At 43.6% G+C, this 25376-nt stretch overlaps 1 protein-coding gene across 4 annotated transcripts in view; it reads right to left on the bottom strand.

The window, feature by feature from the left end:
• Positions 1-2545: 2545 nt before the first annotated feature.
• Positions 2546-25376, bottom strand: part of FAM169A (family with sequence similarity 169 member A) — a 502597-nt gene continuing 479766 nt past the window's right edge. For all 4 annotated transcript variants that reach the window (XM_078675250.1, XM_078675251.1, XM_078675252.1 and 1 more), the window contains one exon: positions 2546-4438. In XM_078675250.1, coding sequence (XP_078531376.1) covers positions 3899-4438 — 540 coding nt within the window. In that variant the 3' untranslated portion in view covers positions 2546-3898. The remainder of the gene's footprint in view (positions 4439-25376) is intronic.

Genomic DNA, 25376 nt, shown 5'->3' with positions numbered 1-25376 from the left:
AATATATATATATATATATATATATAAATATAAATATCTACACATACGTACACAAGTAGGTAGTTATAGTTAGGGCCTAGTTACCATAGGAAATGCGTTTTTGATGTGCTAATAACTGTGGCGCTGTTTGATGAATTGTCGCAAAATTTTCATGCACCTAAGTTTAGCTGCTGTGTGGAAAGTTTCAGGGTGATTTGTTAAGTGGGTGCTGAGAAAAAGGGGGGTCCCAAACCGCGTTTTCCCCATGCAATTTTCCTTAGGGATTTTGGAAACGACTACAGCCAGACCGCTAAAGGAAATTAGATTAAAATTTGGCAGAAAGCTAGCTCTTGGTCCAGAAAATGCCTTTTGTAGAAAATTTGTACAAATACATTCAGTAGCTTTGGAGTTACTAAAGAAAAAATGTATATAGCTATCTAGGCACGTAAATCCTCCATGGATCCAACAAATCTCTAATTGGCTGCCAACACTTTGTCCAGGAAGAGTTGGCAGCCATCTTGGGACTCGGAACAGTGCCTGAGCCCCCCAAACAAAAAAACCTGCAAATAAGGCCTTGTGGTGGGGTCACTTCGGAAAACAGGACAGGAGTTTTGTGGTGCCGTACACGGCCCATACATGATGGCAACAAGCCTTGGAAGTGGGTTACCTGTATCTGATTCTTTTGCAAATGCTGGTTCTAGAGGAACACATTTTGGATATTACCATTTAGAAGTGATTTGTACATGTGAAACACAGGATCGTACTATGATTTATCCATCTGAACGCATGTTGTAATTGTTTTAATCGGAAGATTCACACTTTGGCACCTGAATGATCAAAACATTTTAGTCATCAAGACTTAATATTGAATTGCATGTGTTTTCAGACTAAAAAACCTTTTATCTTACGTCAAGAAGAACTTTGTGTTTCCCAGTGGTTCAGATTTCTTACCCTGATGAAGCCTTTGTAAGATGAAACGCATTGGCTGCGCCATCTTGGAAATACACAATAAAGAAAAATACTACCTCAATAACCAAGACCCACGAGCATCTGTTTAATGTTGAATCTGTTCTTCCATTATTGTTTCCTTTGCCTCTCTTTCTTTACCATAAAAATGTTGTCTACTGTGTGGTCAATGTGCAGCTGACCATTGAGGTGGGCAAAGGTTTCTGTTTATTGTTGTGACTACATCAGGCCTGGGCGGCTTTGAACTCCCAGGATGCCTTCCTTTCCCGTTTAGATACTACTAAAGAATAACTGCCCTGCTGCTTGATGTCTGCCCTGCTGTCTGAGAAGGAAGCTTCGACCTGCACCCTTCAACCCAGGCTAAAGTGACTCTAAGGGCCAGCCGACTGACCTCCTATTCTTACTACATGTACACAACAAGCTCTGGAGGCCCCTTTGCAACTACTCAGCTGACCTGCTGCAACTGGACCAGCCTGAGCACTGCTGGCATCTGGTGGAATGAGTTTTTGATCCCCAGGAGGTGCCTCCCAGGTCCTGGACCCTTGGTGCGGCATCGGTCAAGCTCCTCCTTGAAGGAAAGATGAAATCCTGAAGTTTTGGTCTCTCTGCAACCGCAAATGAGCCAGTTTGTGGCAAAATCTTGTTGTCCGCCAATGCAAATCTTCGATGAACCCCAACTCTTCACGCTATCACGCTACAGCGACCGTTAGCCATGACCGGCAACACAAGATTTGCACTTCTCACTACAGCATTGACAGCCCACTGTGCCCGCCAACATGAATCTCCAGCAACGACCATCTGTGATGCCCAACAAGATCTTTGCACTACAGCAATGACCATATACGACGCCTGACAGAAATGCCCATCCGTGACGCTCTCCCTCCTCCTCGTAGCCTCCTCACCGCGAACAAAACTCTTCATGCTGGACTTTCATGCTGGAATTTAAAAGGTAACTTTTTCAGCAGGACTAACCTGGTTCCTGTATGCGGCCCATGCCCATCGTGATCGGCCTGAACTTGTGACTTTCGCCCAGTCTCGCATGGCCAGATAACCACAAGTGCTGATTTGTGCTTTAAAGAGCCATACTTACAGTAAATCTTTGAAATTGCATATCTCTGGTTCTTCTGACTGGATTATTGTCATTTTGGTGTCAAATAGTTTATTACATTTTACTCTATTTTTCCAAATTGCTGTTGTATTTTTCTTGGGCTTTGTTTTCACTTTATTTATGTTTGCATACTGCATAAATACTTGACACATTGCTTCTAAGTTAAGCCTGAATGCTTTAGTGCCAAATTACCAGAGGGTTAAGCACAGGATAATTTAGTGAAAATTGTGGTGAACTCTATCAAGGATTGTGGCTGTTGCTTGAAAAGGGCTCACACCCCACTCAACCAACAACTCAATTTCTCACATCAATCAAATAACCTATGCAAAAGAATCATGAGAAGAGTACAAGCTGAACTGTGCATTAATGAAAGGGCAATTATTATGCAAATTACCGTGCAAAGGTGATTTTTCAATCACATTTTCATTAGCAAAGGCTGTAACTTCACAACAGTGCCTGCTCCCTTCAGTTGTTTAACTTATAAAAAGTCAATTAACCTTATAAATCCAACATTTTTATTTCAGAATTACAATCGCTGATGTTCTTGTAAAACTTCAAATGTTTCTTTTAACCTTTAACAGTAAAGCAAACAATTAATTCCAAAATAACAAATGAACAACATTTTTCCCAAAGAAGAATACAAATTAAAAATAAAAACAAACATCACTTTATGGGAGAAGAACACGAGCATGTAATAACAAACACTTAAAATCCATACCAACACATATCAAAATGTGACTGTATACATGATTTTGATATAGTGACAAACATAGAGGGGTTGAGGTAAAAATATAAACTTCTCTCAAGAGACCAAAATAAAACTAGGCATATTCGTAAAGTGTTTAACTCCAACCTAACAACATTAAGTAACCGGTTTGTGATTATATCACCAAAACTAAAATCCTAAACTCAGTGTGGCGGATACTTTTCTAAACATATAATACTTCTTTTGGAAGAATTTATTTATATGGGCTGTTATACTAGGAATATTGACTAAACATTCCCGGCAGTACTCCTGGGCAATTCAAATCATCTCAAACTCGAATCACTAAAACTTTTGGATAATAAGATGAAGCCTCGAGCATATTGGCTGTTCATGTTCAAGGTGATCAAACACTTTCTCTGACTTCCTTTGACAATTTTCTTTTATGTTTATGTGTTTGGGAAGGCAGCCTTACAGTTTCCAATAATTTGAATGCTCCTCTATTTAAAATTCAAAGTCCCAGTTGCTTTGAGGCAAGTCGGCCTATTAATTGTTCTGAATCGTTTGAATCTCACCTAGAGGACTATTGGGTTCAGCAGGGTGAAAATATATGAAGGTCTGGTTCACAGTGTTATAATTTAACCCACAATAGTCCCACAAAGTAGCCCACAATAGTCCCAAAATGCAACTGTGAGCCACTTGAAAAGTAACACCAAAATGCTGACCTCGCATCTGTAAATAGTTAGCTGCAGTGGCTGTGAAAAAGGAGTTTGTGTTGCTATATAAGAGATGGTGATATCTACAAGTGACAACAAGCAAACAACATATGTACCACCAGAGATGATCTCAAACTGAGCACAAGCAGATAATCACAAGTACTAAGTTGAAAAACAAGACAACTGCCAAACACTACATTATTATGAACTAATGTGAATGTTCACACACAAGAAACAGTAGGTTCCTTTATTTATCTATGACTGACTTTCCCCAACACCCCAGATTGGTTCTGCATGTACTTCAAAAATCCTATTATAGAAAGACTTACACGTTTGTTCCAAACTTTTAAGAGGATTTAAAAAAACACCCTAAATGTACTTTGTTTCAAAGATCATATGAACGAACATCTTCAAACCAAAGCACTTTTATGCTGCTAGTCTGCCTCTTTTCCTAGGTCTACCCCTTTGTCCCGTAGCTTTTCTCCGTAGGCCCCTTTTTTCCCTGGCCGGAGCTTCTGTTTCTGCCTCTTCTGAGCTGCTTTCAACAGCCTTCTCCACTGTGGACTCTTCAGACTGCTCATCTGATTGGCTCTTGTGCCCATCGACATGGTGCTGGAAAGAAACATCTTTAAGTTCAACAAGAACGACAGAACCTTGCTTGAGGCCCTCGTAGGCATCAAGACTCTCTAGCACACCATGTACTGACACCTTAAGTGTATCTTTCATTTGAGGAACCACATCAGGTGGAGCATCTTCAGGCACAATGCACTCTTTCGGTGCTTCACCTTCCATGGAGTTTGTAAGCCCATTGTCAGAAGGTTCTTCACACTGTGGCACAGCAACAGCATCTACGCTTTCAAGGACTGTTTTCTCTTCAGGGATCTCTGCGTCTTTAGCCACGCTTTCATCTGTCTCCGAACTGATGTGATCTGGGGTGGGGATTTCCATATCTTTTGGACTTATTGCCTAGAAAAGGTAAGGAGAGTTACAATGTGCTCCAATTCAGCAAAAACAATAACGCTGTGGTACTGAGCCCAAAACAGATAAGGCAAGTCCACCAGCCATTACCATACACAAATGCATAGCCCCCAGCATGTGCATAGCAGTCTAAACTAGTCACTGTCAATTTCCACGGATCGACCCTAAATACTGAAAACATTGAGCACAGATGCTGGAAAGATTTGGTGCCCTATAAATGTACTCAAAAAGGAGAAGGAGGGGGACCACTCTAAATGTAGCCATGGTGTGATTGGTTAGGTGCTTGGATAGCCCTTGAACCAATCAAGATGCTATATGAAAAGAATTATTCCCCCTTTGTTCAATTGAAACAACGTTTTTGCGCTTGTTTATAACATACAATTGCTCTTCAAGTTACCTACCTGTATTATCCATTTGGACCATCTTACTATCAGTCACAGCACAGCTTCACTGCTGTCAAGCTACACAAACATGCCTTTATTAGGCATTTCTTTATCTTTATTAAGCTTGGTATTTTTTATTTAAAAAAATACACAACTGAAACAGTATCAGTTAGGTCATAATCATACCAAATGCAACTGTCAAGTAATTCATAATTTATGAAAGAGTACAGTTGAATGGGGTAGGTTTCTAAGGCAAATGATAATACAACAAGAAAAAAAACTTTTGGACTTCGTTTATAGCATTCAGGATCATTCAACTGTTTCAGAGCCTCAGAAGTATATTCTGTGATCCCCCAAACCACAATTGAACCCCCTTTATCCGCCTGTTTTATAGTCACCGACAAATCATTTTTGAGTGAGACTTTGGCGTCTCGTTGTGCCTTTGTGATATTTTGTTTCACATATCTAGTCCTTTTCTCCATGTCAGAAATAGCAGAAAGTACAGTTTTTTCAAACAAAACAACTTCCTTTGGTATTTTATTTTCAGGTGGGCAGAAAGTAGATTTTTTCCGAAAACCATGGTGGTAGCGCTTGTCAGTCTAGTAGGCTTTCTAAAAGTAAAATTCTTTTTCCTTTGTTTCACAGTGTCTTGGTCCTGAGCAGAACCCAGAAAATAAGTGGGTTCCAAACGCGTAGACCTTCTTTCTGCACCAAACAATTGTTTTCAAAATTTGTGGTTGTTGTGCACTTTCAAATTATTGTGTTTTTGAATAAAGAATCTAGGTATTAGATGGTGTGCACAGCTTAGTGCTTGGTAAAACATTTCTTTGTTTGGTCATATTGCCTTGGGGCCAGATGTAGGTAGCCAAATACCGGTCGGTAACGGCCGAATTCGGCCGTTACCGACCGGTATTTGGCTACTGAGATGTAGGGGGCACGGAAACAGGGCAAATCGGTAATTTTACCGATTCGGTAAATATACCGGTCGGTAAATTTACCGACCGGTATATTTACCGAATCGGTAAAATTGATATGTAGGTGGGACTCTTCTGAGTCCCACAAGGCCTACAAAATCGGTATTTTACCATCAAAATCAATTTGATGGTAAAATACCGATTCAGGTGTGCATGCACATGTGTGCATGCACACCTGTGCCATATGACAGGCAGACCTGCCCTTAGGGCAGGTATGCCTGCCACATGGCCCCCGAACCTTTTTTGGGGGTGCTAGAGGGTGTCAAAGTGACACCCCCTGCACCCATGTCAAAATCGGTATTTACCGAATCGGTAAATACCGACCGGTAATGCCCCATTCATTCCTATGGGCTTCAAAGCCCATAGGAATGAATGGATCATTACCGGTCGGTATTTACCGATTCGGTAAATACAGATATTTACCGAATCGGTAAAAAACACATCTGGATGGACCTACATGTCCACCCTTCATATTTACCGATTCTTAATTACCGAATCGGTAAAATTCGGTAATTAAGAATCGGTAAATATTTTTTACCTACATCTGGCCCGCTCTAGTTCAAAACCAGATTCAGGGATCCAAGGAACTGACATGTTAGTAGCAATGGGTCGTGGTGAGAAGGCAAATATTACCATAGCAGTAGAGAATCTGGAGCCTAATAAAAACTGGGGCAATTGGGACTTGGATAATAGTATCTTAAGTACATCCTCATGGGGCTTGAATGAATCAGGGTACCTTAGTGAAATCGATTAGGACACTGAGTTGTCGCATAGCCTGAAAATAATATCATGGAACATAAATGGATTGGGAGGGCAAACAAAAGTGGATAGTTTAAACCACGTTGCAAAGTATGTTGATATTATTTTTTTGCAGGAAACATGGCTATGCGGCAACACCCCAGGTTGAAGGGTTTGTTCAAATTCATAAACTAGCCAGAAAAATAAAAAAATGTGGTCGTCCGTCAGGTGGGATTATGACCCTCACTTCAACCAGGCTAGCGAAAAAGATTAAGTTAATCAGCACATCATGCAAATGGTTGTTATGTTTGTAAGGTAGACCATTCGAGCAGCGAAGGGAAAGAGGAGGGTCTGATCATTATAAATGTATATATGCAATGGAGCTCTCTAAAAGAATATGATACAGAAATGGGACTTTTCAAAAAGGATATAATCAATTTAAATGAAATGTATGGAATAGAGGTAATGGTGATGATGGGCGATTTTAATCACAAACTAAATTATGAAAAGATAGATCATTGGTTCGAGGAAATTTTGAGCTCCAATAATATAGGTTCAGCAAAATTTCCTATGTGTTTAACTATCAATCAGGATGAAGCATTAGGGACGTTTCTGGGTTCTACAGGATTAATATGCCTAAATGGCAGGTTGGACCCAGACCGCCCGCAGCACAGACCTTTAGAGTAGGTAATCAACACTGCCCCATAGATAATATTTGTGTTCAGGCTTGGAACTATGTCATGGTAAAAAAAGTTCTGGATAATCAAGCGCACGGATAGTGACCACTATGCTTTGTTTTTCGAATATTTAAGGGGCCTACAAGCCCATGTGAGAGAGTGATACCCCAAAATGTGGAATACCCTAAGCGCCTGACTACAAAACTGACAGAAGAATATGTTGAGAAATTAGCAAGCTTTCAACAAAACCTAACGAAGGATAGCGTTGAAGGACAGCAGGTAATATGGTACGTGGACAAAATAGCACAGGCGGTACAATGCCTTAGAGTGCATTTAAACGATAAAAAACAGGCTAAGGTAAAAGAACAACATAACCAAAGAAGGCAACCCAGGTGGTTTAAGGGCTATTCGGAAAATAGAGCGGAGGCAGCGGATACGCTATGAAGTTGGAAACTTAGAGTTCTGCTCAACTTGAAGAAATAATATAAAACCTTAGTAAGAACACAGAAAAGGATTTATAAAGAAAAATGTTGGGGAAACCTTCTAGAAACAATAGAAATTAAAAACATAAAAGGGTTCTGGAGGTTGATACAGGAGGCTGCAGGAAGGACACCGGGAAATATGAGCTGTGTCGTGGAAGAGGCGACTTGGGTAAATTACTTGGGTAATTTATACAAAGCAAATAGGAACCTGGAAACAAATAAGGAAAAATCGATCTGGACAGTCTCCGTAGAAAGAGTTAAAAGCAGCTTTTAATATAGAGAAAGTAAAAGAAACAATTAAGAAGCTGAATTTATCTCGTGCAGCAGGACCAGATAACCTTCCAGCCATTCTAATTAAAACTCAAATATATTGGTGGGCTGGTTTCCTATCGCACATGTTCATGGCCATTTTAGACTCTGGTTGTATTCCTAAATCCTGGAGAGGGTCAATAACTAGACCATTGCATAAAAAGGGAGATAGGAAGGATCCAATGAACTTGAGGTTAATTAACCTGTTGGACATTGGAGAAAAGGTATTTTCAAAAATAATCCTTGGTAGATTAAAGGAGTGGGTGGAGCGGCGGTCGATAGTCCCAATAGAACAGGGAGGCTTCAAGGAAGGTCACTTTACTACTGACCACTGCTTTGCCTTGTGGGCTGTGGCGCGGAAGTCCATGGAGCTGCAGGGCAAGTTGTATTGCTGCTTCGTGGACTTTCGCACTGAATTTGACTTGGTGGATAGGGTGTGTTTGTGGGAGTCCATGAGAAACTATGAGGTTCCAGCTGACCTTCTGATGGTAATTCAGGAGCTACATAGTCATAATTGGGCACAAGTAATTAAAGATACATCTGGCGGCCTAACACCTGCGATAGCGATAAATAATGGATTTAGGCAAGGTTGTGTCTTGGTTTCGCTCCTTTTTGCCATATTCTTAGCAGATTTGCCCCATACTTTGGGGACCACTAGAGGAGCAAGCTCAAAACTAAATGGTAGGCATTTGTCCTGTTTGCTGTATGCCGACGGTCTAGTAATATTGGACCAAACCGAGGTGGGTTTACAAAGAAAGCTGAATATTTTCAGCGAATACTGTACGGCAAAATATTTAACAGTCAACCTGGAAAAAACAAAAATTCTGTGCTTCGGGAAGAGGAATACGAAGTGCAATTGGTATCTGGGCCAAACCAAATTAGAAATTGTAAATGAATATTAATATCTTGGAATATGGTTTACAAATGTGTTGAAGTGGGGTAGGCACCTTGAGGCACAGGAAATAAAAGCTCAACTGGCGACATGTGGGTTGAAAAGATTTAACCGCAGTTATGGAGATATGTCCCATAAACCCCTATTGATGGCCTTTAAAGCAATGATTCCCCCGCAACTCCAATACGGTTCAGAAATTCTTTGTGTGGATTGTAAAAGCTCCTGGCATACAGAGGAAGGGAAATGTTTAAAATCTTTATTGTCCCTCCCGAGCTCGGCAATGATCCAGGCAATCAGACTGGAAGCGGGTCTGAATGCGTGGAATGTTCAGGTGCAACAAAGCCTTCTCCGATTTAGGAATCGCTTGGGTCTTGGGGAGGTCTCTAAGGTATCTCAATGGTGTATGAAAGAAATTCAAGTGAGTGAGCTAAAATGGGCTAAAACCACAAGATGTAAACTTCAGTCCATTTGTGACCACCTGAAGTTGAAAATAGACTCGAAGAATTACAAACCAATGTAATAAGGAGCGTACTTAAAACGCAGGGAAAAGAATTGTCTAGAGTAATAGACCGGGAGTATTTGATTAAGGAAGACTTGGTAAAATTTATGAGCAATAGCTGGGAAAAAGACATAAGCTATCCTTACCTAGACATATTACCAAATCGAGGGTTAAGAATGGAAGTCCTTAGGCTAAGAATTGGTATTAACTCAGCTGTAACAAATAGTGCAATAAAATTCAGCCTAACGCAACCTAATGGTATATGCATGTGTGGGTTGGGGATAAAAATTGTAACATTCTACACATCTTACTGGATTGTCGAAAATTCTTAAATTTACGTAAATTATTTCTTCGCCCGATTCTGTAAAGGGGCTCTTACAAGCATGGGAGCTTCTTGCTGATATGGAAAATCTTGATATAGCATATCGCAATTTAAAATGAAATATTACTGTTTTTAAAATTGTTATGAATGAAGTTTTTAGGCTAATATGATTTTAAAGTGTTTAGGATAATATGATTTTAAAGTTAGGAATAAGATTTTATAATGTGTAAATCGTTTTAAATGATGATATATGAGTTGTCGTTTAAGGACCAAATGGTCTAAATAAACTTATGATTTGAATTTAACTGAACTGACGTGATTATTTGTTGGTTGTTATTGTTTGGAGAATGGGTTATGTTGTATGAATGTTTCAGTATGAGTGCAAGTGGACTAAATGTGTGAATTTTGTCTTAAACCTTCATGTGTGTAGTATTGTCGTGGTGTTTTAAAGATTTGTCAAAAAACTTTTGCACATAAGGCTTTGCTTTTTCAAAAAATGAAAAATGAAAAAATGATGTGGTTTAAATAAACACTATTGAGTAGTAATAGGTTGCATTGATTCATTTTTCTTGCGCCGAATCAATTACGATTTAGGATCTTTAATATCTATTGGCAGTTGTTTTGTTTGTATTGCTACTCAATCAGAACATCTCCTGATGCACCATATACTAGAGAAATCATGCTGTCACCAGTTCAGACAAATGTATTGCTTACTGAAGAGAAGGCTCCAATTGCTGATTCCTTTTCTGTCACTGGCATTACTATTAAAAAGTGTTTTCACAGTTATGGATTTGGAAGTTGTACAAAATGACCACATTAGCTGAACTGATTGCTCCAAAGACACTGCACATCACCACCATACATCTGACACATTCACTGGGATGTTGCTTGATAATAACTAACCATCAACATTAAATGATCTTAGGTTAACATCTTAGATCAACAACTCCTCATCAACCTTGTGCTTCTAAATCACCAAACCCAGTGCTTTCCCTTGGCCAACCCAATAAGACATACTTTGTAATCAAACTCAAAGTACAATCCCACTTTGGGCATCCCTCCATTGCTTCTCAGAAACACAGACGTTGACAGCCAACAACATGTTTTTAGAGTCTAGCATGCAGCTAGCTATGAATTTTGATCAATTCTTTAAAATATGCCTGAGAATTGGCTCTGGCTATTATCGAGTGTTTGTACTGCAACACAAGAGAGGATATTTTACATCTAAAAACTATACTCAATATCACACATTATTCATTATGTCATCAATGCATACTCTATGTGCCACCATTAACACCATCATTCTCATTCCTACTATTACCGCTTTCATGAATACCATCATCAATACCACCACTCTTAATGTTGCCACCATTACCACCTCTAACACCACCAATATTTCCAGCACCACCGTTACCATGAACACAATTACCACATTCACCACCACCAGGTATCAACATTATCCACTATTAACACTACAAACATTACCACCACCATCATTGCGTCTCTGTGTGTGCTATCTATACAACAAGTATTGGCAAAGCCAATAGGTTTGGCTCATAACTGATGATGAAAATTAGACATATTGGCTTTGCCCATCTTAGTTTTTAAATGCTGAAACCTGGCCTTACTCTGCATCGTTGATATCATACATCTATATATATATATTCTAGACAAACAATCATCCTTATAGCCTGCTTTACCAACTGGGGTATACCCACCTTGTACTGAACACACATGGTTCGATCAGGTAGATGAGCGCTATCCAGCCTTACCATTGTGAGGTGCACATCACCCATTACAGAAAAAGTGGCAAAGCTAGACTATCTAATCCACTGATGGAGGTTCCTATGCAAATGTGAAAACTAAACAATCTGTCTAAAATAAGATTGACAACAGGGCAGTGAAGCATCTTTATAAGGCCTGCTGGAATTAATTGGGGGAGGGGAGTGGTAGGGTTTCAGGGAACCCCTTTCACCCTTGAAGAGGTGGGCACCATACACAGCAGAGAGATTTCCAGTTGACAGTCCAATAGAAGTAGCCAACAAGGTCGAAAAATGGGTGGAAAAATGGCTGCTCAGTACTTTGTTTTTTACAATTTACCAGGGGATGCTTCTGTATTTCTTTGTCTAGCCATTAGCATTCAGTGGTAAATAGGTGACCCACTTTGTTTTAAAAATATACAGATACACAATAAATTACTTTTGTAGTTCTTCTCCGTGCAGGCATTAGCACGTTCTTAACCTTTTGCACCACCTATAGTTCCTCTCTGCCCAGCATTTACACCGAGCTGTACATTTTCTTTTACACAATATGGCCCATGAAGTTTGGTTTCTAGTACAAACATGTAAAGTGCCACCCTACGAGTGGTTTTCTTAGTTAGTACATACATTGATGGCTTGCTGTGGGCTAGAATAATTAATAGAATTTTCCATAAAATAATTTGAAATCTTTCACCACCCACATGCATTCCTGTTCAATGGGACCCTGTACCGCTAGACCCCTGGTACTGCTATTAGGACTTATTTTGCCCCCGATCCCGCGGATCTCTTCCTAGGCTGGTGGGAGGAACAGATATTTGATGACACTACCCTAAGTGTAGATGTGAGAATTGAGATTTTGAATTGCAAAATACGCACGTCTGTTTAGAAAAACCACAGTCGGTAATAGTCTTCTCCCTGCCCTTAGTGGACACCCAGGCAATCTGAAATGGAGCATTCTGTATAGTGAATTATTTAGGGCACAGAGGGACTGTAGCTCGGATGAGGCATTTCTGTCAGAACAAAAGGTAATGATGCAAAGGTTCAAGGAACAGGACTACCCACATTGGGTACTCAACAAAGCCATCAAACGCTTGAGTGGGATCAAGAGGGAATCTCTTTTGTTAAACAAAACACTCATTAAGACTGACAAACCCACTTCCACAGTCATTCTCACGTACAATAGCAGTGCCGAGCAAGTGAGACATATTCTAACCAAGAATTGGGCTATACTTGGATGTGATTCTATTATTGGTCAGAAAGTCAGTATCACCTACTGTAGGGCTAGGTCACTCAGGGATACTTTTGTCCATGGTGACATCGCTCTCACTTAGAGCATAAGAAAATGCAATCTGCAGGGCTTTTTTCCCTGCAAGCAATGTAAAGCCTGCAAAAACAGTTCGCATTAAAAAGGAGTACGATACCATCAATGGTGGTACCCGTATTATCAAATAATTCCTGACATGCAGCTCACAACATGCCATTTATGTCCTTGAATTCCCATGCTCTTTGCACTACATTGGCAGTACCCTTTTTCCTGCCAAGAAAAGGGTCATGGAACACCTTAGGGCTATAGATCATGACCCCAAATATCCTGTTGCCAGGCACTTCCGCAACAAACACTTTAATGACGATACAAAAAATCACCTTTTAGGTCATTGACTAGATTACACCCAATCCCAGAGGGGGTGACTGCACCCTAAGAAGGAGGAAACGAGAGTCCCAAATCATTATCGAGCTCGACACTATGAGCCCAGTGCAAAGTCTGTCATGTGCCATATGATCTTTTAGGTGTTTAATGCATTTGCATCCTTTTAATCTGTTCATTTTGTGTTTTTACAGGAGGAAAGCAAGGGGCACTCTCTGATATTCCAGTTTCCCGGTTGGATGAGTCTCCCTACCCTTTTCTTTGAACTACACTGCAGTGTCGGTTGCATTTCAGATAAGATTTTTGCACCAGTTTTGTATGTTTCTTTTGTATAGTGCTGTTAAACTGTGATTCCATCTACATTATTGTTATGTTCTTTCATGATCCCCATGGCACCCACATGTTCACCGTGTGGGAGTGGCTTTTTGTCATACTACTTAGTTTGTGCTGCTATACTGTCCCGTTTGCTATTGATTCCAGTGTTGTTTATGTCCCCTGTACTATACCTGTATATTACATTGTGGTACTGTTGTATTCCAGGGCTCTGGACATGCTCACGTGGGCTTGAATGTATACATTTGTTGCAGTACCTACATTTGGTGCTGCGACACTGACCAGCATCTGTGACATTCACTGTCACCCATGTCCTCTGTACTACACTTGTACATTTTTTAAGGTACTGCTGCGGCAAGGGCTCTGGATATGCCCTATTGGGCGTGATTGATTTCACCTATACGCATGGTCATCTGCAGCAGGCATGTTGAGCTCACATATGGGGACGCCCTGTAAGTTCTTTTTGCATTTTATTCATACTTTCCTTTTCTGCGTGATTGGCTTTTAAGCTACAGCACAGACTTTTTGGGATAGTGTTACTACTTTATTTTCTGTCCTTCGTGGTAACCACGGGAACTCACTCTCCCAGGTCACATTTCGCCGGCCCACATGGACATTCACTTTACCATGCTACTTCCTGACAGTACGCTCACGTGCTGTGCACTTTTGCTAGGATACACTTTTCATTGGGACCGCACTGACTGTTGTCAACTCCCTTCAGCCACTCGGCTATTAAATTCTGCTTCACATGCATGTCAGAGTCACTTGGCACAGCATGTTACTTTCTGACACTCACTTCCCCGCTGGACATTTTCCGATGCGCCAGGTCCTGGCTTTCACTATATTAATATCAAACGGGGTCGTTTTTTTTTTACACGCACACTTTGTGTATATCTTACAGTCCTGGATTTGATTCTTATTGTGTATTCATCACTATCCGTATTATGCTTTTCATTATTGTAAGCCTTTTGGGCGTCCACAGTTTTACTTGTATGTTCATGCAAGTCTTTTGTCAAGGCCTACTGTTATTGACTATTTATGCACTGTGAGTTAATTTCAATTTGTACATGTGAGCAAGGCCACGCCGTTAGCTGAGGCCCGTCTTGAAGTGAAGCTGGTCTTTGTATCCTGAGTGAGAATCAATTCTTTTGGTCTACTGATATATATATGTATATATATAATCAAGGACTTATATAACCTAGAACTCTTTTTATCTGGTAGCCTCGACATAATAAGCTTAGCCTCCAAAGGATTAGTTACCGGTAACCTGTTCAGTTGGGTTTTAGGAAGTACCACCGTTTTCATCAATGCTAACTTTGCCATTATAGAAATGGGCAAGAGGCCCCAAGTGGAAAAGGTTTCTTTATAGTGTGTCTAAAAGCAGGGTCATAACTTCCTTCCATGGCCTGTGATTCAGCTTTTGCAGTGTGTATTCCTAAACATTTAAACCCTTATAATCTACCTTTATGTAAAACCCGAGATCCAGTCCTCTATTCAACTTATTCTCTGGAAAGGGAAATACTCAATTATGTCCAATTTGCCTGGAGTCCATGGTATATCCCAAACTTGTTTTAGATTTGCTCCATAAGTGGGACTCACTGATTTGTTGATTTGAGTGGACAAGAAGATCAATTATATATAGTGATAAGCAGTTCTGCAAAGCCAAATATCTGAGTTCTTTTTGCATAACTTCTCTATGGCAAATGCAAGGTATGAAGGTAAGAGCGTGCATCACGATGATGAAATGTTTGAGAGCCTAAGTTCACCTGTATCTTCTCTGTTGATTCTTTATACAGCAGGCATACATTTGTAGTAAATATTGGGCTAAGTTCAAATTGGTGTGGGTGGTAAATAGGTATTCCCAGGCTAAGTTGCCAAATACTTTTTCGAAGTCAATTAAAGGGACTGCCAGAGAATCATTAAGTCTATTAGCTAGGCCAGAGCAATATGCAAGTGATGAATACTGTGGTGCGTAGTCCACTGTGGCATGAAAACATTTTGATCACAGCTTACTCTACTCAACGTTGGCATAAACTGGATAGTATGACTCACATCTGTAAGCCACACTGCAAGGCTCTGTATTGCATTACAGAATAAGTTACTTACTTTTGGTAGCGCTCTTTCTGGAAGAGACTCTATCTAGATTCCTCCCCTTTTTAACATTCCCCAGGCGTCAGACTGGATCCAGAAACTTTTCAGCAGTATCTCTGTGTGCCAGTAGGTGGTGCCATGCAACTCTGCACCAACACTATTCTTCTCGAGAAATGACATGCGGAGCCGATACAGGCATCACTTGTGCATGCTGAAGTCAGTTGCTTTCAAGACTGCCCATGCCACCAGATGGAGAGCACCAGAAGCAAACTGGTAGACCAGTGGGCAGATTCCTGGACTTGGGATCTTAATAATGGATAGAGTCCAAACACAGAACGGGGAAGATGGGAGGGTTGGTGAGGAATCTCCGAATAGAGTCTGTACCAGAAAGAGTTTTCCCAAAATTAGGTAACTTGTTCTTTTTATAGAGACTTGTAGCTGTAGATTCCTCAGCTTTTCAATTGATACCAAAGCAGTACCTAATTGGAGGTGGGTTGTGACTGGACTGAAACCAGAAAGTCCCGTAGAACGGTGCAGGAAAAATGCCCTTCTCTGCAGATCTGACTATCTAGAAAATAGTGCTTTGTGAATGTAAGGCAGAAGGCCTATGTAGCCACCTGGCAAATGTCTACGACAGGGACCCTGGTAGAATGAGAATGCAGCCTTTCTGGAGGCTACTTTTTAGACAATGTGTAGCAGATCTTAATGCAGAGCACAATTCAGCGGGAGTAGTTCTCTTCTGCTCAGCCTTTCCTTTTTTCCTCCAGCGAACCCCACAAAGAGCCGATTGTCCACCTGGTGTTCTTTGGTACAATCCATGTAGAATCTCAGTGCTCTCTTGGGGTCCAAGTGATAGTGTCTCTCTTCCTCCTTAGAAGGATGAGGCAGGGCATAAAACACTGGCAGGGTGATATATTGAAGAATAATGACAGATGTGGAACAGCTCACAAACAAGAGAGAGAGCTAGGTGGTGTGGTCAGCCGTCTGTGTCCCAAGAATCAATAAACAACCAACTAAGACGGCCACTGGTATAAGACTGTCTGTCACAAAAATATCTGCCACCTCATTGTTTTTTTAATAAAACCCTCACACACCAACTTGGTTGGTGTCATGCTTCCTCATCGGGTCCCAGCTGAGTAGCCGAATGCTACTCAGCTGTGCTACAACACCTGTTTACAGTGGAGCAGGTTTTGAGGTGTTAGTGAGTGTGATGAAGTGGAACCTCTGCCAAAACCGCAAAAGGAGCGGTTGGGCTGATGCGGATGGGAGGTGGGGCCGATAAGCCCAAGGAGCATGCTGTGGCCCTGCTTTCCTTCAACCGCTTGACAGTGAAGTCTACTTTGTCTCCAAACTGGTGAATCCCATCAAACAGTATGTTCATAAGGGACGAAAAGACATCGCTCGAGACAAACGGTGGACTGCAGCCAGACGTGGCGGTGAAAGGCAACACTGGTGCCGATGGCCCACCCGATGGAATAGGTGGTGTTCAAGCCACAATGAGTCATGAACCTGCCAGCATCCTGGCTGTCCTAAATGACTTAGGCAAGGGCAGGTCAGAGATGTTCTGGAGCCTGTGGGAGGACTTGAACCACCGAGTCCCAGAGAGCATGGGAATAGCGCCCCAGCAGGCAGCTGACATCCAGTGGCTTGAGCACCAAACTGGTAGATGACAATTCTCGTTTGCCTAAGATTTCAACACGTTTTGATTCCCTCTGAGAGTAGTTGGGAAAGTGTTGGGACTGGTCTTACTTGCAGATGCTTGCATCATCAAACATTCAGGGGATATTGAAGTTGAAATAGAAAAGCGTGATTACCTGGGGCAGGGCGATGGCTTTGTGCAATTTTGCCATTGACTGGTGGACCAGAGCAAGATTTGGCCTAGGCCCCCAATAATGTATCTGTTACGGCCTTGAAAAATGGCAGGAGGGGCTCAGAATATGTGTTCCCCAGCTGGAGACATTCTGTCAATACGTTAGTCTTTATCTACAAGGTGGGGAGCTGGAGGTCAAGGACTTTATCCGCCCTATGCATTACCAATTCCGTAGGAAGCGCACTCCTCCATGGCTGGTCCAGGGATGAGAGAAGGTCCATTTCATGGGCCATATTGAGACCCCTTAGTCTCCCGCACGTCATCACACCAATTATCATCTTAAAAGGGCTAGGCAAACTCACCAACTGCATCATAATCATAATAAAAGTCGGTGCCAAAAGCTGAATGAAGAGTGTTTTGTTTTCCCTGAGAAAGTGGCAGTGCAAGCAGAGAAAGCTTCACCTAAACTGTTGTCTGGTGCACAGTCAGGGAAGATCAGACCAACGCCTTCTCTGAGTTGGACAGTGCTATGAGAAGCTCCTCGTCCAGCGTTGATTGATTTGATATTGGCATAAAAGTCCCATGGACCGGCGTGGACCACTGAATGGGAAGTGGGACTCTCGACTGGAGCTAGGGGCGCTGTAACAGACTCAGAGGATCCATCTGGCACTGAGAGTGAACACGCCAGTGGTATTACAGCTGGAGTTCCTCTCGCTTCCTTGAGGCTTAAAGGTGCCAGAGGGATACGGCAAGGATCCAAAGAGCTGAAGCATGGTTGTGTGAAACTCTTCAATCTGTTGCTAAGTAGCAGTTAGATTGTGCCGGAACCAGTTGAGGGATTGGCTCTGAAGTTGGACGACTAGAGAGTGATGGTGCTGCCCCCATGCCTGTTCAGGTGAATGCTAGTGTTGAGAGGGTGCCGAGTCCCGCTTTAAATCCTTATGTTTCTTTTTTTAGACTTACTAGACAATGTGTATAATGACAAAGACCGGCCTCTCGAGTGCCTTTGGTGACTCCTGGAGCGGGAACAGGACCTGAACTGGGACCATACCTTGGAGTTTCACCATGCGGTGCCAGATGGTCTTCAGGTTCATCAACATGCATATGCAGCCACTGCAGGCATTGGAGTGGTGCTTTACCCCAAACAGCACTTGCACACATGATAGGGATCTGTCACAGACGTGCTTGCAACAGTCCCTGCAAGGCTGAAAACCTGTCATTTTAGGGAGAGACATTCCTTGCATACTGTAGAAACTTGAAAAATATTGAGGTAAAGTGACGAGAGGATGCTCAGGATCAGTGTAGGTAGGCGCAGAAAAGAGCTGATGTCGGGATGGGGGAATGGTGCTAATAACGTAATTTCTGGAGTGGAACGGCATCGGTGCAGAGCCTCATGGTGCGCCCCACCAGCGTACAGAGGTATTGCTGAAAAGTTTCTGCATCCAGTCTGATGTTGGGGAATAATCAAATGGTGAATAATCTGCAGCTAGAAATCCCTATCAAAACAGGGAGTCACATGACAACATACTGTTTCATCCAGATGCAATGTACAACTTGATTAAACAAGGGAAGAGGAAGCTTGAGAGTGTCTTAAAAAGCTCAGCCAGTTGCCAGTTCAGGCAGGTGTTTTGCCTGCCTGCAACTGGAAAACTGTCCTGTAGGCCTCCACTGATTGATCAGGTGCCTCCCTCTTTATGTCTTAAGAAGGTCATCCAAGTAGCATGACATTGCCTCCGGCCATAGTTAGTTTTGGCCATTGCTAAAGCTTCATGGAACCAGGGCACTGCTATTCTCCTTTGAGATATGCTTTTTTTTTCTTGATGGCAGATTGCAATATGAGCAACAGTTTGCATAAACCAGTGAGCATGAGTTGCAGTGGGACAAATTCGATTCAGATGCTTTAGCAGGAGAAGTGACAGAAAAAAAATTGACAGCTTTTGAAGATTTTCTTTTTTTTTCCACAAATCTTTTTATTAAAACAAAGCATCAGGTAAAAACACAGTACAGAAGAGACATGCCATAGTCAATACAACACCTTCAGTGATATAGGAACCAGAGTATATACTTGTCTGAAGTTTTACGGGGATGGGGGTACATCAAAGACACGTCTCTTGGCGGCACACAGATCCCTCCTCTACATTGATTCCAAGGTCCCCATACTGAAGCCCACTTTCGAGGGTGGCCTCCTGCCACAAAAACGGACTTATCCCGGAACATACTCCAATCTAATTTATTTTTCCAACTCTCAAGGGTGGGAGGCTGTTCGGGTCCCCACTGCTGGGCTATATTTCTTTTCGCTAACATAAAACTTAATGTGGCCCACTGTGTCTTTGCAGAGTTAAGGTCCGTAGGTTCCCATATATTAAGGAGGCATCGCCGTGCCTCTGGCAGCAAAGAGACCCCAAGGACCACGCGTATGGTGTTGTGAATTTTACGCGTAATCAAGAGAGAGAGGTAGGACCAGAAAGCTAGTCCATGTCCCCGGTTAATATATGATTAAATCAAAAAGAGACTAGCTCAAGTTACTTTTAGGGGAGGGGGAAGACTCTGATATGTTTTGTCACGGAGTGTGAACACCCAGCAGGTGTGTTCAAAAAGCCCTCACCCACCAACCTGGTTGGTGGCATGCTTCATCATCGGGCCCACCTAGTGGCACCTAGCGTGCCCCGGGTGTGCTTCAACGCCTGACTACAGCGGAGCTGGTATTTTACTGAGTGTGCGGTGAAGATAGTTAAGGAAGTGATGTTAAAACGGCTGAACGGTGGTCCCAGTACCCGAAGGTAAAATTAGACTTTAATACCTGGGCCTCCGTCAGCGGTTAAAAATAAGGCAAGGGGATGTAAGAGGCGAGTTACGACCTCTCACATCCAATGGGTCAACATGTTTCAGCCAGTGCCTTATGACTAGACTGGCTTTCTTCAGGACCTTCTTCAGGTAGTGCCGGTATGCGAAGGAGGCACTACAGGTCCAGAGCAGGCTCAACCCAGAAGTACTGGTCAAGCCTTTTGCCACCTCCCAACCTTGAGGTCAGACTGAGCAAATAACTTGCGTGGTCTTGAGAAGGGAATCCCCCTCTCACACGTAGATACACTTTAGGGCGTGTAGACACATAGTCTCCCCTACACCCCCACTAGGTAATTTGCACTCACTTATTTTAGGTCCTGAAGAAAGCCAGTCTAGTCATAAGGCACTGGCTGAAACATGTTGACCCATTGGATGTGAGAGGTCGTAACTCGCCTCTTACATCCCCTTGCCTTATTTTTAACCGCTGACGGAGGCCCAGGTATTAAAGTCTAATTTTACCTTCGGGTACTGGGACCACCGTTCAGCCGTTTTAACATCACTTCCTTAACTATCTTCACCGCACACTCAGTAAAATACCAGCTCCGCTGTAGTCAGGCGTTGAAGCACACCCGGGGCACGCTAGGTGCCACTAGGTGGGCCCGATGATGAAGCATGCCACCAACCAGGTTGGTGGGTGAGGGCTTTTTGAACACACCTGCTGGGTGTTCACACTCCGTGACAAAACATATCAGAGTCTTCCCCCTCCCCTAAAAGTAACTTGAGCTAGTCTCTTTTTGATTTAATCGTTGTGAATTTTACGCCAATACTCAGTGATATATCGACACTCCCAGATGATATGGAAGAACGTCTCCACCATACCACATTTCCTTCTGCACAATCCAGAATCAACCAACCCCATCCGCACAAGACGGGCCCCGTGACATAGACCCTGTGCAGTATTTTCAATTGAACTAGCGGCAGCCGTGCAGGAATGGCAACCACTTTTGGGGAGGACACAGCAAATTGCCAGTCCTCATCATCCAGTTCTATTCCGTCTCGCACCCTCTTATCCCTCAACTCTCTAAGTAGATCCGCCCTGTGATTAATTAGTTTCTTATAGATCAGGGAGATCGTTTTTTCAGGGAGGTGGCCGTCCAAAATTCTATCCTCAAGAGGCGAGGCCTCAGGCAGATCCGCATCCACAGTCAGGGCCGCCTGTAATGAGTGCTGAATCTGGGCATAGCGAAAATACTCAGATCTCTCCAACTTAAATTCAGCTTGCATCTCCTCAAATGACTTAATCCTCCCCTTACCTCAGATGTCCTTGATGGTGGAGATCCCTATTAGAACTTATCAAACTCTCTCGTATTCCAAAGCTTACCCAGCCTCTCCGAACCAAAAAGTGGGGTAGCTAGCGTTAGCTTGTCCCTCCATCCCAAAGAACTTGTGGCATCATGCCAGATTAGCACAGCGTGCTTAGATACCCAGTCAAGTCTGACCTTGTTGGCCTAGAGTACAGCGCCCTGTTGTAACTACCTCCAAGGAGGAGCCATTTATCCATAGCGTAGCCCGGATCTGCAGCTGGGCCATAAGTCCCATGATTGATCGCGGCCAGCTGGGAAGCCCAGCAGTATTGTTTGTTATCGGGGAGGGCAATGCCTCCGTCATACCAGGGGAGCGTCAACTTGGCTAAAGCGATACGAGGTCTGCCCTTCCATAAGAGACTGCGCTGCAACCCTTCCACCTCAGGGAAATAACTGTCTGGAATACATCTAGGGTATTCTGAAGGGCATAAAGAAAATGGGGCAAAGACATCATTTTGAAAGGGCTGCTCGCCCCAGCAAAGAGAGAGGGAGTTTCCTCTAGTTAGCGATGTCTCTCCTAAGTCTCTGCAAAGGGGGGAGGAGGTTCTTAGCGTACCTAATTGCTGGGTCAAGGGAAATGAAAATCCCCAAATACTAAAACCCAACCACATTAATTTGAATGGGACAGTTTTGCGGAGGGACCGGGGGCTCCCCCTTAAGAACAAATAACAGAGATGTCCCCCAGTTAATAGAAAGCCCGGAGTTCCTACCAAAGGAGGCTAGGATGTCGCACACGACAATAAGAGACTTACGAGGAGAGGTTAAATGAAGTAGAATATCGTCCGCATATAAGGAGATTCAGTCCACCCAATCGAGGGACCACCGAATGCCCCGGATGGATGACTCCCAGCGCAACCAAGTCGCCAGGGGTTCAAGGGCCAACGAGAATAGAAGGAGAGAGAGAGGGCACCCCTGCCGAGTGCCCTGACCAAGACTAAAGGGCGCCGATACCCGATTATTAACGACTATTTGGGCAAGTGGTTCGGTGTACAATAAGCGCACCCAGCCAATAAAGTTAGGGCCAAATCCGAATTTAGTCAAGACAGCCCACAGATAGGACCATTCTACGGTATCAAAGGCCATGGTTGCATCAAGTGATACTATAACAGCTGGCTCCTGCAGAGTATGGGCCCTGGCTATCACGCCATGCAACCTGCGTAAATTCTGGGCTGTATTTCTGTGAGGATTACAGCCCGATTGGTCTGGGTGGATCAGTCCGCTAACCACTTTCACAATCCTATTAGAGAGAAGCTTGGCCAGAATTTTGGGCTCTGCATTCAATAAAGAAATAGGCCTATAAGACGTACAGTTAGTCCTGGGTTTACCGTCTTTGTGAATCACCACCACCGACGCAACTCTCTGATCACTGGGCAAGATCCCCCTCTCCCGAGCCTCAACAAACATACATTTAAGATAAGGAGCCAGTTTATCAGGTATGAGTTTGTAAAGTTCAATTGGGAGCCCATTGGGTCCCAGTGCTTTACCCGAGTTCAGGGAGCTAACTCCTTGGGCGATTTAATCCGTCGTTAAGGCACTATCCATAAAATTACGGTCCTCACCAGACAGACGAGGGAGCTGTATATCGCGAAGCAACAAATGGGAGTCCTCCTCCGGACAGTCAGAGACCGAGGTATATACAGTTTGAAAGTATGTCGCAAAACTATCAACGATATTCTGTGGATGCGTAATCGACTCCCCTCCATCTGTAACAAGTTCCGGGACGACACTGTCAGCCCTGTCCCTTTTGTCCAACCAAGCAATAAGTTTCCCTGCCTTATCCCCGAGGTTATAAAGCCTGCCCTGCTACTCCCTACCGAGGGCCCTAGCACTATCAGGGACCAGTAATTGTCCGTAAAATAGTAATCTAGAGCCTTAATGAGGTCCTTGCGAAGCTTAGGGTTACGTAAATACCCAGGGTTGATGGGGGCTATCCTACCTGCCGCTCCCGAAGCGATGGAAAGTCGAAACCAAAGCGGAGAATGATCTGAAATACCCATGGCGAGATGAGCAGCTTCAGTAACACAAGACGCCTGAGCCGCCGGAACCAAACAATAATCTAGACGGGAGAGGCTGGAATAAAACGTGTATTGCTTCTGATCAGGGTGAAGGAATCTCCAGCCGTCCACTAAGCCCATTGTATCAATAAAGTCGGGCAACCATCGCTGGGCACTCCCCATATCCCGCGGGGGATGTCTATCCAGTGCTCCAGAAACCACTGCGTTGAAATCTCCCCCCAAAATCAAGAGCCCAGCCGGCAGTTCGAGCAACAGCTTTCCCAGATTAGCGAATGAGGTGCACTGCATACCCAGGGAGACATAAACAGACAAAAGGGTGAGAACATACACTTCCCAACTACTTGTAATGCCCACATATCTGCCCCTATCCTCTTCCCACTTGGAATCTATTACCAACGGGAGCGTCTTCCTGGTCAGGATGCCCACCCCCCTGGAACCAGACGTAAATCCTGCATGGGCCACCAACTTGTATCCCATTCTGTGCATCGCCTTACATGAATTACCAACTAGATGCGACTCTTGGAGCAAAACCACATCCGGCGCCTGGCGTTTAAGATACTGTAGAACCACACTGCGCTTAATTTTGTCCCCCAACATTCCAACTCAAAACCTTTAGGTCCCTACCCCCCATCATCATGTGCAAAAAGGAAATGACCATCCGCTGACTGCTGCATGCAAATCAAATACAATGTGCTGATGCCATCAACAATCCCCACAACTGGTGAAACCACCGAAAACAAACCCCCTCCGATACTGAACCCTCCACCCCCCACCCTGCACCCCTGCCTGTAGCTTACGCTCATCCCCAACTAGCAGTGTGCCTATCGCCCAAAAACTAATCTACACTAACTAAAAGTAGTAAATGGAAGGAGGGCCCACAAGACCCCCCCCAGCCTCGCCGCTACTTATCAAATCCAGGCTGGGCCCCAGTAAGTTTAGTCTGACATACCAAATCAGGAGAGTCATCGGGGACCCGCCCCACCGTCCCTTCATACCATACTACACATTAAGTCCTGCGATCTCCATTGTGAGCCTTCCTATTGCTCCTTTGCTTCATCTTGGTCTTGAACCTCCGCATCGGTCGAATGCAAGGTGTCCAACCAGTCAGACGCCACCTCAGAGTGATGAAAAAATCAGGTCTTTCCCTTAAATTCCACCCGGAGGCGGGCCTGAAACATCATGGCATATTTATCACCTTATCCCTCATTTTCTTCTTTACTGACAAAAAACTCTGTCGCTGCTTCTGCACCGTTTGGGTGAAGTCCGAGAAGAAGGAGAGGGTCGCATTTTCATATTTCAGAGGGGACCTCGAGCACGCCATCTGTAGGATCACATCCCTGTCACAGAAATACAGGACTCTCGCAATCATGGGGCGCGGGGGCGCTCCGACTCGTGGTCTTCCTCCGGGTATCCTGTGCGCCCGCTCAACCGCAAAGAATTGCTTAGCCCTTTGGGCTTAAGGTGATTGAGAACAATGTCCTCCACGAACAGATCCAGCGTTTGACCCTCTGATTTCTCGGGCACCCCGAGAATGTGAATGTTATTACGCCTGGCCCTTCACTCATAGTCATCCAATTTGCGGTCTGTCAGGGCTCTTGAGGTCTTTAGGTCTCGTACTTCTTGCTGCAGCTGGGACACATCATCTATCAGGCTGGCCGTCTTGACCTCCAGCGCCTTCACCTACTCATTCGCCTTTGTGAGATCCGCTCGCATCACCCCCACCTCGATCGTTACCGTATCAAGTTTATTGTTAAAGGCCTCCATCTTCTGGCCCAGGGACGCCTGAACCCCGTTGATGGCCGCCATGAGATCTGCCAAAGTTGGATCCGTGGGACTGAGTGTGGCCTT

This window comes from Lissotriton helveticus, chromosome 2_1, assembly GCF_964261635.1.
Source record: "Lissotriton helveticus chromosome 2_1, aLisHel1.1, whole genome shotgun sequence".
NCBI classification, from domain to species: domain Eukaryota; kingdom Metazoa; phylum Chordata; class Amphibia; order Caudata; family Salamandridae; genus Lissotriton; species Lissotriton helveticus.
The sequence above is the reverse complement of the archived record's forward strand: the minus strand, read 5'-3'. Positions and strand labels throughout refer to the sequence as shown.